General features: G+C 44.6%; 1 protein-coding gene across 15 annotated transcripts in view; it reads left to right on the top strand.

Annotated features, from left to right (window-relative positions):
* The window catches only part of ENOX1 (ecto-NOX disulfide-thiol exchanger 1), a 680,015-nt gene that overhangs the window by 609,786 nt on the left and 56,321 nt on the right, over positions 1-13,908 (top strand). For all 15 annotated transcript variants that reach the window (XM_059892207.1, XM_059892198.1, XM_059892204.1 and 12 more), the window contains one exon: positions 359-415. In XM_059892207.1, the coding sequence (XP_059748190.1) occupies positions 359-415 (57 nt within the window). The remainder of the gene's footprint in view (positions 1-358; positions 416-13,908) is intronic.

Here is a 13,908-nt window from a genome sequence, read left to right as displayed (position 1 = left end):
TGCAGGGTTTAAATTAATAGCAATACAACGAGGAAATGAAATCATTTATTATTCTTAAGAACCAATTTTATACATTTTATGCCTATGAAACTGCTTTCTAATCTTATTATTTAAAAAGAATGGCCAAGGCCCGTTTATTTTTTTGCCAGCCATCAAGTTTCATAAAATATTGGCCTCAAACTGGTTTCAGTAAGACTCGTTAGAATTATGTGCTCCTTCTGTTTTTTTTCTTGTTGGAAGTTTTCTGAAGTGTAGCTTCAGATAAATCAGGGTCAACAGGATGTTATGCACTTAATAGATATGCTTGCTTATTCATTTGGGTTTTTGTTCTGTTTTTGTTTTCTCTTTAAACCTGCAGTTGAAGGGTACCAAGGAGTTGGTCGAGACCAATGGCCACAGCCACGAGGACACAAATGTAGGTACCCCGAATCTGACGTTTGCTTTTTTTGCTTGGTGTTGATTAAATGCTCATGAGAAGGTGGCACTTTTTAACACAAAGGAAGTCAGAAACCCTGCCTCTCAGTAGCTTATGAAGATGACCCATGTGTGGTTTGGCAATAAAATAGGGTAAGTCCTATTAGCTTAGGTTACCAAATGTCAGCGTAGAAGTACTTGAGCTGATCTGTGTCATAAAAGTTCCAATCTCAATGAATTCATTCGAGCCCTTTATGTTTTGAAAGCTGTAAACTAATGTGGTGTTGGGATGGCAAATGGAATGAGACCTAGCAGGATAATAAGTTGTATATTGCATGTGTATTTGTTAGGTTTGCCTGGCTGTGAAGATGGTAGTGAAATGATTGTGATAGCCATCACAGTGAAATGCTTGCTGTGCTGAAGAGGGTTCAAAGCAAACTCCTTCTCCCAGAAAAACCCCTGAATGTGTACCTCCCTCTGTCTCTGACCCAGATCAGTAGCGTGGTGCCGTCCTTCCTCTTGAGAGAGGCTAATGGTACCCGATCCCACTTGGCACCCAGCTTCTTTCTCCTTAGTAGTCAAATACCCTCTTTACCTTGTAAGTTCTTTAGTCTCAGATGAAGCAGTACGCCATGGAGATCATTGTCTCTCCACATGTTTGATGATTTTGTTTGTGCCTTTTCTGAAATCTCTTTGATGTCTGTCTGTATCTGACTGGCCTCATCACAGAACATGCTTACTGAGCAGTTCACGTAACACAGAGTCAGACATGGTAATGAATGCCTGATTAAGCTGGAGCTGGGAGAAATTACACATCTCGTGTTCACTCTTGTTTTAATTATATACAGCAGAGAGCCTGACATTCAGAGTACCAAAGAGTCCCTCTTGATGACTTCTGTTACTCCCAAACAGATATTTGACATATGATGCTTTTTGAGAACCTACTGTGTGCGTGGGGCTCTGCTCAGTCCCGGAGGGGTGGTTACAAAGAAATATAAGGCTTGCCGTCTGCCCTCAAAAACCTACAACAAAAGACTGATGAGCTAAGGAACACGCGGGCAGGCAACACACAAGATGAGACACGTGTGCAGGAAGGTGAGGTGGACGTGATGTGATGTGGTTTGAAATCCTGACTTTGCTGCTTACTCGCTATGTCAGCTTAACCTGTTCCTAAACCCCTCTGAGCTTCATTTGCGAAATTATCTACAAAGCCTACCTCAAAAAACTCACAATGATACAATAAGCTAAGGCACATGGGAACCTTAAGATGTGGTTGTTATGGCTTCTCCATAATGGATAATCAAGCATGACCTCCTGGAAAGTTAGGGAAGGAAGCCGTTCACCCAGAGCTCTCCACAGGCAACAGTGAGGCCTAAGCAGCGTTTGTCTTCACCCTCCAGTGTCTGATTACTCCATCCCTACCTGAAAACCCTTTTTCAGGATCCTGTCTTCCAGGGACACATTGCTGCTATGTTTCAGAATTTTTGCGTGCACCGCTCCCTGCCTCCCCAGAGTCAGCCCCTCCGTGCCTTTCGAGGAAGCTGCTGTCTAATCCAATAAGCCAGGCAAAGTGGCAGTGTGCCTCACCCTCCTGATCTGTAAAATGGGGTGATAGCACCTCCCTCTCCTTCCTTAAGGTTTACTGTGGGAAGCAAATGCGATACTTGATACGGAATCACTAAGTGACTGTGAGGTTCTAACCTCACACTAGGACGTTGTTAAGATTCTGAACTCATCTGCTGATGGCATTAAACAGGATGATGCATGGGAAGACAGGCCTGACACAATGTCTAGTCTGTAAGCTCTTTCTTACGATATGTCTAAAGACGTTTATTATTGAATGGAAAGAGTGAAAAGAGATCATCTTTAAGGTCTGATGTCCTCTCTAAAGGAAAGTTATAATGTTTAAAAGTACCTCTAGGTACTTCCCTGGCAGTCCAGTCGTTAAGACTCTGTGCTTCCAATACAGGGAGTGCATGTTTGATCCCTGGTCAGGGAATTAAGATCCCACATGCCATGAGGCATGGCCAAAAAATAAAAAAAATTATGAAAAAAAAATTTTTTAAACCTCTCTAGAATCCATGACACGTGCTTTGTAATCAACCACCAAAAACCACCATTGAGAGATGTTATTCGTGCACGCCGAGTAGGAGGGAGGAGCAGGACCTTGCTGGGGGGAGACAGTGGGGAGAGATTCGCAGACCGATGGAGCTGGTAGCAATGGCTTGCCTTCTCTGTCACTGGGCAGAGGGCTAGGCTGGTTTCTGCAGCCCTAAGAATTGCCTGTTTACTCAGGTGTCTCCCTGTAGGTGATTGTTCCCTTGCCTTACTCTTTTCCGTCATGCTGTCTCCTTTAGGCAGCTTCTCCAGCACCTCTTCCAGGCTGTGGTGCAAGATGAGAAACAAAACGTAGTTATTTGGGCCACACATTCAGAGCACTAGCAAAATAGTTTAAGTTTTTTTTTTTTTTAATATCTGTGTGTCATCTGAAGTTTTCACCCTGTGGTCAGACTGAGAAGGTTTACATCCACTTTGATCACTGACTAGCCATGTGACCAGAACCAGTGATTTGACCTCTTAGAACTTCACCTTCCTCGTCTAGAAGTGACCTATGCAAAACGCTATATATAAACACCCGGCCCAGCGTACCTTCTCAACAGGTATCAATTCCCGTTTCATGCATCAGTATCAGCAGTATTTAATACAGTAGGCAGTGTTTGACATGCTGAATTTTAATGTGGATCATGAGGTTTAAAGCTTCTGGCCCAGAGGTTATTGACTAAGGCATATAGATTTTTTTTTTCAACCATCATTATTCACATGCAAGGACAAGAACTTTGTACATTTATCATTTATTAATAATATATAGTAGACTGGCACTGGCTTTGCTGGATATTCTTGTGAGATTAACAGTTGCTTCCTTAAAACAATATATTTTATTAGAAAAGGAGCTTTGTATGAAACTGGAAAATCACAGAAAAGAATACAAAGGTAGGTAGTAAGGCTTCCCTGGTGGCTCAGTGGTAAAGAATCCACCTGCCAAGCAGGAAACGGGTTCAGTCTCTGGGTTGGGAAGATCCCCTGGAGAAGGAAATGGCAACCCACTTCTGTATTCTTGTCTGGGAAATCCCATGGACAGAGGAGCCCGGTGGACTGCAGTCCATGGAGTCGAAAAAGAGTTGGACACGAGAGAGTGACTAGACAACACACAGAGGTTAGAGAAAAAGATCTCATTACTCAGAAATAGTCACTATCAGTATTTTATTTTAGTTCTTCTCAATCACATGCATGTATATGATCAGAGGGGAAAAACCATTAAAAAAAGGAATAAGAAATAAATATGATTTCATAGTGTCTTGTGTTTTATACCTTTCTGATTTCTCATTATACCATGAATATTTTTCATGTCAACAAATGTTCCTCAAAAGCATGGTTCTTAATGGCTGTAGAATGGAGACATGAACTAATTGAACTGCATGCCTAATGTGTTAGGCTTTTAACTTCTCATTTTTTTAACATTATTTTTTTAACATTATAAAAAATGCCATGATTTACACGTCCATAAATCTTGGTCTGCGTTGCTCCTGTTTGTTTCTGGAGGATTCTGTACATTAGAAGTCTGGCAGGGAGATTCGGACCTCATAGAACTGCTGGGCATTCAGAATGTTAGGGTGGGAGCTTCCCTCGTGGCTCAGTGGTAAAGAATCTGCCTGCCAGTGTGAGAGACATGGGTTCAGTCCCTGGTCTGGGAAGATCCCATATACTGCAGGGCAACTAAGCACCACAACTATTGAGCCTGTGCTCTAGGGTCCAGGAGCTGCAACTGCTGAGGCCCTGGCAGCCTGGAGCCCATGCTCCCCAACAAGAGAAGCCCGCACGCCGCAACTGGGTGAAAGCTGAGCAGCAATGAAGACCCAGCACAGCCAAAACTAAATAAATAAGTAACATTATTTTTTTTTAATCGAAAGAATATTAGCTTGGCAGGTGCACATGATCATATCCATCAGTCATCCTAAAGGGATCCACTCAAAGATACGTGGAATCTTAACGATTTAATAACTCATTGGCCAGTTTAACCTCAAGAGCCAAGCTTATGGGACACTAGCTGCATGTCGAGTCAGGCAGTCACTTATACTTTTCTGTCGTTTTCGCGTCTTCCGGAGCAACGACAATATCTGCCTGACACCTCATTCAGTATTCTTGAAGTCCCCAAGCAGAGGTACCCTTGCAAAGCCGACCCTTGTCCCACACACAAGACCTTCTGTAGGCTTGTGCCCACAAGAAAAAAGATTCTGACAACTAATCCACAAGCATTAGCGCCAGAAACAGATCGATTGCCAAGGCTTTTTCTCTAAGAGGACTGCATTTGGGATTTGAAATAGGTTTTTCCCTATATTTGAAACTGGATTTGTATAAGTACACCGAAGTTTAAAACTAGCCTTTAGCACAGATCCTTTAGAGATTTCAGTTATTCCAGAACCAATTTTCTTTCCTAAAAGCCCAAGCTATGATTTTTTTTTTCCTCTCAGCTCTCTCTTAATTCCTAGGATTGCTGAATAACTAACCTGGTCCCAGCTCACTATATGTAACAGATATTAAAATATCACTTTAAAAATAGAATCTCAAATTAAAGTATTACTGTTAATTTATTGAATTAAAAGAATATCTGTCCTCATCTTGCATCTTTTTTAACAACCTTCCTCCCAAATGCCTCCCAGAGGTATCCCATCGCCAGCTATGACCCTTACGTACATACATTTGGTAGAAGGGAAGAGAGAGAGAAAAGCTGTGAGAGTAAGAGGGATTGAATAAAGTGGCTACTTAAGCCAGCAATGTATACAGAACAATTTATTCTCAAGGTGTTCCATGAACTTTGTTTTTGTTTGGCCACACCACATAGCTTGTGGGATCTCGGTTCCCTGACCAGGGATCGAACCTGCGCCTCCTACTTTGGACACACAGGGTCTTAACCACTGGACAGCCAGGAGAGTCCCTTCCCATGGATTTTTTTTCTCCTCCCTCTTTGCGTCTACTCCAGGCAAGCTGCTGCTCCCAACCTCTGTTTGCCTACTTCAGGCTCACACACTGGAGATAGAGAAACCATTGGCAATCTGCAAAGAGTTTGAATTTGTGGTGTTGAAGGTTACCCCCATCCCGTGGAATACCTTTCCCATCCCCAAAAATAAAAAACACAAAAGAGAAAATATTTTTCAGCTTTTCACGTTGTGTCTACAAGAAAGTGAATCCTCAGTGTGTCCATAGATGTGAGGCATCTATGAAAGACCTGCAGTGTGAAGGCCTTCTTCAGGTTTAGCATGTCGCAGCAGACAGCCACCGTTCACCAGGTATCCTAACGGTGTGTACTGCATGCCGGGAGCTCTGCTGGTGCCGAGTTCTGGGCCCGGTTTTAGGGTGTCCTCTCGTCTTTCAGGTGCATAAGCACGAGACAGAAGCATACATATTCATGTATTTAACAAGGCAAAAGAGAAAAAACCCACAGGAAACTGGGACCCTAGTCTCAAAGGGCGGAGACAACCCAGGCTCTGCCCTTTCCTCCCGTAACAACTTCCTGCCCGCTCTCGGGCGGGGGGGGGGGGGGGGGGGGGGGGCGGCGCCTGCTCTTGAACCGGAAGAGGAATAGACAAGACAGGAAGGAGCCCCTCAGCCCCCTTCCACCCCGTTGCACAGGCTCCGCGGGCGGGAGCTGGGGCACTAGCCCAGGGAGCATATGCCTGGCAGACCCCAGCGGTGAGACTGCAGACAGACATCACGGTCCTTCCAGCCCCTGCATGTCCTTCTTCTCACCCTGAGCTGTACAGAGTCCCTCAGTTTGTGTTCAAACACAGGCTTCCATCCCTTAAAAAAAAAAATTATTGTAGTGTAGTTGGTTTACTTGGAGAAGAAAATAGCAGCCCACTCCAGTATTCTTGCCTGGAGAATCCCAGGGACAGAGGAGCCTGGTGGGCTGCAGTCCATGGGGTAACAAAGAGTCAGACACGACTGAGCGACTTCACTTTCACTTTTCACTTTCATGCATTGGAGAAGGAAATGGCAACCCACTCCAGTGTTCTTGCCTGGAGAATCCCAGGGACAGAGGAGCCTGGTGGGCTGCCTTCTGTGGGGTCGCACAGGGTCGGACACGACTGAAGCGACTTAGCAGTTGGTTGACTAACATTGTGTTAGTTTCAGGAGTGCAACAAACTGATTCAGTTTTCCATATACATGTCTTCATTCTCTTTTAGATTCTTTTCACATATAGGTCATCAGAAAACATTGAGTAGAGTTCCCTGTACTATGTAGATCCTTGTTGGTTATCCATCTTACATATGGTGGTATGTACATTCAGGGCTCCCCAGCGGGGTCAGTGGTAAAAGAATCTGCCTGCCAGTGCAGGAGATGCCAGAGACATGGGTTTGATCCCTGGATTGGGAAGATCCCCTGGAGGAGGAAATGGCAACCCACTCCAGGATTCTTGCCTGGAGAATCCAATGGACAGAGGAGCCTGAAGGGCTCCACTCCGTGGGGTTGCAAAGAGTCAAACTCAACTGAGTGCAGGCACGATGTATGTGCATCCCAAGCTCCTGATTTATACCCACCATGTTTTCCCTTTGATAACCCATAAGTTTGCTTTCAGTATCTGTAAGTCTGTTTCTGTTTTGTAAATAAGTTCATTTGTATCGTTTTAAAGAAAAAATTAGATTCCCCATATGAATGATCATATGATGTTTGTCTTTGTCTGACTTCACCTTCCACCCCTTTTTGACTCAGTAAACCAAGTATTCATTGAAGGAGGCAGGAGAGTGTGGAGGTTAGGAGCAGAGCTGGGTGCCAAGCAGCCTGGCTTTAGTCCTGGTTCTGTCATTTACTGTCTGGTAGACCCTGAGCCATGCATGGCGCCTTGCACCACCATTTAATTCACATGGAAGATGAAGGTACTGATCGCAGCTACCTCGCAGGGTTCCTGTGAGCATTGCTTAGCAGTACTGATGTGGCCAGGAAGTACTGGCTATTATTACTGCCCCATCCTTCCATGTGCCGGGTGTGATGCTGGGTTTTGGAGATCCATAGGTAACTGCTATGGACCTTGTTTCTGCCCTACTTGGAGCTGATGCTGTCATCATACCCTGCTCTTACCAAAACTCACTTTCTCTCTGTCTCATTCCATCAAGACTTACTCTCCACCTTCAGGTCGATTGTTGTCATTCAGTCGCTCAGTCACGTCCGACTCTTTGTGACCCCATGGACTGCAGCACACCAGGCTTCCCTGTCCTTCGCCTTCTCCTGGAACTTGCTTAAACTCATGTCCATTGAGTCAGTGATGCCATCCAGCCATCTCGTCATCTGTCGTCCCCTTCTCCTCCTGCCTTCAGGTTGATACCACAGTGCAGATAATGAACGGGCTTGAGGTAGCTAGTTGGCATGTTTTCATAAACTCTCTGGAGATAAGACCTTGCTTGGAAGGATTGGGTCCACAGGGAGGAGACGCTGGTGGGCATAGGGCACCATGCGTGAATATATAGGGGGCTTTGAAACCTCTAAAAAGCTCAACTGGAAAATCAGTAGCTACTTTGTCTTCCTTCAGGGAGAGATGGGCCCACAGCTGTAGCTGCCTGAGGTCACCCTTGCTCTGGACGTGCGTGCATGCTAAGTTGCTTCATTTATGTCCCACTCTTTGCAACTTCATGAACGGCAGCCCACCAGGCCCCTCTGTCCATGGGATTCTCCAGGCAAGAATACTGGAGTGGGTTGCCAGGCCCCTCCTCCAGGGGTTCTTCCCGACCCAGGGATCAAACCCACATCTCTCATGTCTCCTACATTGGCAGGCGGGTTCTTTACCACTGGTGCCACTGGGAAGCCTAATATTTCCTTTATCCTACAAGATATGTTCCTGTTCACATATTAAATGTTCACACCCAAAGTCCAGCCTCTTCCTCCAGTCACAGCCTCTGAAATGTAGCTTTTCTCCTGCTGCTGCTAACTTTCCCACCGCAACCCCCCTCTACTCTCCTGCCCGCATGCAGCTAGTTGACGATGTTTTGTTTTGGTGAATTAGCTTTCTGCCATGCCATTTGCTGTGAAATCCAAAATTCCTTCTGAAAAAACCTACACCCATCCCGACCCAGCCCTCTTGGAAAGAATTGATGGTGGGAGGAGACTCTATTTGTACACCCACTCCCCAACACCTGCAGAGCTCCAGGGAAGGATGAGAAAGGGAGCTGCTGTCAGGATAGACCGAAGCTGACTTGAGGGTTTGTGCTTTTGTTTCTGGCAAACACTCGAGAGGTTCCTTACCAGGAGCCTTCCTGCCAAGTACACCCTGTTTTTCTGCAGCTGGAGCCGGTGCTGCAGTTGGTCCTTTTTGTCAGGGACAGGAGCTCTGAGGACCTGCCTGGCCATTAGAGGATTTGGAGCATGTAATAGGATTGGTGGTGGTGGTGTTCAGTCGTTAGGTCGTGTCCGACTCTTTGCGACCCCCTGGATTGCAGCACACGCCAGGCCTCCCTGTCACTCACTATCTCCCGGAGTTTGCCCAAGTTCATCTCCATTGAATCGGTGATGCCATCCAACCATCTCATCCTCTGCCGCTGCCTTCTCCTTTTGCCTTCAATCTTTCCCAGCATCAGAGTCTCTTCCAATGAGTCAACTCTAATAGGATTGGCACATGTTTAATAAAGCTGACAGGTTGCATTTGGAGAAGTGAAAACACTTTCTCCCCCAGGTCAAGTTAGAAACAGCCAAAGGAGACATAAATTTCAGTACTGAGTGAGATGGTCTGACACAGACATGATAGTTTTATACCTGATGCCAAGATCTGAAACCAAAGTTTTCCATTTTGGAAACCAATACTCTTCCCCCCAAAGGTTAATGATAATCCTATGTGATGTAGAAGCAAAAGCAATTGTTTACAATGAAAGGTTAGTGACTTTTATAGATCCAATACACACACACACACACGTTGTTAACTTAAAAGAGCATTTCTTTTTGTAGAAAATGTGGAAAGTGCAAGAAAATACAGAGAATACAACCACCTGCAATCTTACGACTCAGAAATGAGTGTTCACACTTCTTTGTGTTTCCTTCAGCTTTGTCCGTGTACACACATACACACTTTTACCAGATTTACAGTTTACCATATGGGCAGTTTTACAGCCTACATTTATTTTTCATGGTGAATCATGAGCATTCTCCCATGTTATCAAAGAGATTTTCTTAATGTGACATTTCTATGCTTTTAATTTATTATACTTTTAATTGGAGGATAATTGCTTTGCAACGCTGTGTTGGTTTTGCTATTCATCAACATGAGTCAGCCATGGTGTACATAGGCCCCTCCTTCTGAGCCTCCCTCCCACCTCCCTCCCCTCTAGGTTGGCACAGAGCGCTAGTTGGGTTCCGTGAGTCACACGGCAAATTCCCGCTGGCTGTGTATTTTGCACGTGGTGATGCACACCTTCCAGCGCTGCTCTCTCAGCTCGTCCCCCCTTTCCTTCCCCCACTGTGTGCACAAGTCTGTTCCTTGTGTCTGCGTCTCCACTGCTGCTCTGCAAATAGGTTCATCAGGAGCATCTTTCTCAGTTCAGTTCAGTCACTCAGTCGTGTCTGACACTTTGCAGCCTCATGGACTGCAGGCCTCCCTGTCCATCATAAACTCCCAGAGCTTGCTTAAACCCATGTACATTGAGTCGGTGATGCCATCCAACCATCTCATCCTCTGTCATCCCCTTCTCCTACCTTCAGTCTTTCCCAGCATGAGGGTCTTTTCCAATTAGTCAGCTCTTTGCATCAGGTGGCCAAACTCAGCTTCAGCATCAGTCCTTCCAATGAGTATTCAGGACTGACCTCCTTTAGAATGGACTGGTTGGATCTCCTTGCAGTCCAAGGGACTCTCAAGAGTCTTTTCCAACACCACAGTTCAAAAGCATCAATTCTTTGGTGCTCATCTTTCTTTATAGTCCAACTCTCACGCTATACAGGACTACTGGAAAAACCATAGGTTTGACTAGATGTACCTTTGTTGGCAAAGTAATGTCTCTGCTTTCTAGAGACATCTAGATTCCATATATATGTGTTAATACATGACACTTGATTTTCTCTTTCTTTTAATGACTGCTTACATACTTCATGCCGTAGGTGTCCTGTAGGTTACTTAATGTGCCTCCTGTGGGACTTTAAAATGTTGTCTTTGCTGTCATAGATAGTGTGCAGTGACTAGTCTTTAACAATGCATTAGTTAATTCGTCCACCATTTAAGCACTTTTGAAATGGGCAAGCTTTTCCACTTAATTGGGATTTAGTGATAGATCCCTTATGATTATACAGTAGAAGTGACAAATAGATTCAAGGGATTAGATCTGATAGACACAGTGCCTAAAGAACTATGGACAGAGGTTCCTGACATTGTACAGGAGGCAGTGATCAAGACCATCCCCAAGAAAAAGAAATGTAAAAATGCAAAATGGTTGTCTGAGGAGGCCTTAAAAATAGCTATGGAAAGAAGAGAAGTGAAAGACAAAGGAGAAAAGGGAAGATATATCCATTTGTATGGAGAGTTCGAAACAATAGAAAGGAGAGATAAGAAAGCCTTCCTCAGTGATCAGTGCAAAGAAACAGAGGAAAACAATAGAATGGGCAAGACTGGAGATCTCTTCAAGAAAATTAGAATTACCAAGGGAACATTACATGCCAAGATGGGAACAATAAAGGACAGAAATTGTATGGACCTAACAGAAGCAGAAGATATTAAGAAGAGTTGGCAAGAATACACAGAAAAACTATACAAAAAAGATCTTCACGACCCAATCACAATGGTGTGATCACTCACTTAGAGCCAGACATCCTGGAATGTGAAGTCAAGTGGGCCTTAGGAAGCATCACTATGAACAAAGCTAGTGGAGATGATGGAATTCCAGTTGAGCTATTTCAAATCCTAAAACATGATTCTGTGAAAGCGCAGCACTCAATATGCCAGCAAATTTGGAAAACTCAGCAGTGGCCACAGGACTGGAAAAGGTCAATTTTCATTCCAATCCCAAAGAAGGGAAATGCCAAAGAATGTTCAAACTACCGCACAATTGCACCCATCTCACACGCTAGCAAAGGAATGCTCAAAATTCTCCAAGCCAGGCTTCAGCAATACATGAACCGTGAACTTCCAGATGTTCAAGCTGGTTTCAGAAAAGGCAGAGGAACCAGAGATCAAATTGCCAACATCCGCTGGATCATGGAAAAAGGAAGAGAGTTCCAGAAAAACATCTATTTCTGCTTTATTGACTATGCCAAAGCCTTTGACTGTGTGGACCACAACAAACTGTGGAAAATTCTGAAAGAGATGGGAATACCAGACCGCCTGACCTGTCTCCTGAGAAATCTATATGCAGGTCAGGAAGCAACAGTTAGAACTGGACATGGAACAACAGACTGGTTCCAAATAGGAAAAGGAGTACGTCAAGGCTGTATATTGTCACCCTGCTTATTTAACTTATATGCAGAGTACATCATGAGAAATGCTGGACTGGATGAAGTACAAACTGGAATCAAGATTGCCAGAAGAAATATCAATAACCTCAGATATGCAGATGATACCGTCCTTATGGCAGAAAGTGAAGAAGAACTAAAGAGCCTCTTGATGAAAGTGAAAGAGGAGAGTGAAAAAGTTGGCTTAAAATTCAACATTCAGAAAACTGAGATCATGGTATCTGGTCCCATCGCTTCATGGCAAATAGATGAGAAAACAGTGGCTGACTTTATTTTGGGGGGCTCCAAAATCACTGCAGATGGTGACTGCAGCCATGAAATTAAAAGATGCTTACTCCTTGGAAGGGAAGTTATGACCAACCTAGACAGCATATTAAAAAGCAGAGACATTACTTTGTCAACAAAGGTCCATCTAGTCAAGGCTATGGTTTTTCCAGTAGTCATGTATGGATGTGAGTTGGACTACAAAGAAAGCTGAGCACCAAAGAATTGATGCTTTTGAACTGTGGTGTTGGAGAAGACTCTTGAGAGTCCTTTGGACTGCAAGGAGATCCATCCTGAAAGAAATCAGCCCTGAATATTCATTGGAAGGACTGATGTTGAAGCTGAAACACCAGTACTTTGGCCACCTGATGGAAAGAGCTGACTCATTGGAAAAGACCCTGATGCTAGGAAAGATTGAAGGCAGGAGGAGAAGGGGACAACAGAGGCTGAGATGGTTGGATGGCATCACCGACTCAATGGATATGAGTTTGAGCAAACTCCAGGAACTGGTGATGGACAGGGAGGCCTGGCGTGCTGCAGTCCGTGGGGTCGCAAAGAGTCGGACATGACTGAACTGAACTGAACTGTTAGAGGAAGATCCACTGATTCTTTTTTTTTTTTTTTTTTTTACTTTTTATTTTGTATTGAAGTATAGCTGATTAACAATGTTGGAATAGTTTCAAGTGGACAGCAAAGGGACTCAGCCATATATATACATGTATCCTATCTCCCCAAACTCCTCTCTGATTCTTTAGAAAGATTAAACCTCATCACCTACATGGTAAGTGATGAAGTAAACAACAGATAATAATGTCTGGTTGTTACCACATCGAGGGAATTCCACAGTGGCTCAACAGTAAAGAATCTGCCTGCAACAGGACATGCAGGAGATATGAGTTAGATCCCTGTATTGGGAAGAACCTCTGGAGGAGGGCATGGCAACCCACTCACTATTCTTGCCTGGAGAATCTCATGAACAGAGGAGCCTGGTGGGCTACAATGCATGGGGTCGCACAGAAGTGGGACTTGACTGATGCAGGTGGAAAGATACAGAGTTACCACAGACAGTGGGTACTGAGTTCTCAATTGGAAAGGGAAATAGCTCCCAAGAATGCCTACATTCTGGGACTTCCCTGGTGATCCGGTGGTTAAGACTCTGCACTTCCAATGCCGGGGGCATACGTTTGATCCCTGGTCAGTCAGGGAACTAAGATCCCACATACTGTGCAGTGTGTCCCCCATAAAAGGCATGAAAAAAGTCTGCATTCTGAAGATACAGGCAAACTGTATAGCCTTCATAAATGATTTAGAAGAACAGAGACATGTTATTGGAGGAATTTGTGCTGTGAACTAGAGGGCCATCTTCCTGGTGGCCTGGGGGAGGGCAGAGTCTGTTCTCTGTGTGGACCTCAGACCCAGACCACCCCTGTACAAACGAGGCTAGTCCACTGTCTCAGGAGGATACATGCAGTTGAGAAGAAGGTTTCAAGTACAAGGATGGAAAGAGTTCCAAGTCCAAATAGAAAATTCACTTTTCTTTTCTAAGATGGCCCAGCAGATACATGGGAACTCCAAACCATCAGCAAGAGACGCAGACAGAAACACACAGACCTGAGTTGAGTGCAGGCAGTATCACTCTGAAGTGTAATAAACCCAGAGAGCGCAATCCCTTTCTCCCAGGAGATCCTGCTTATCCCTGCAAGGTGTGCTGCTCAGAACAGAACAGGAAGAAGGCTGAGGAGCGTTTATGAAAAA

The sequence above is a fragment of the Bos taurus genome, chromosome 12, assembly GCF_002263795.3.
Source record: "Bos taurus isolate L1 Dominette 01449 registration number 42190680 breed Hereford chromosome 12, ARS-UCD2.0, whole genome shotgun sequence".
In the NCBI taxonomy this organism is placed as follows: domain Eukaryota; kingdom Metazoa; phylum Chordata; class Mammalia; order Artiodactyla; family Bovidae; genus Bos; species Bos taurus.
The sequence above is the reverse complement of the archived record's forward strand: the minus strand, read 5'-3'. Positions and strand labels throughout refer to the sequence as shown.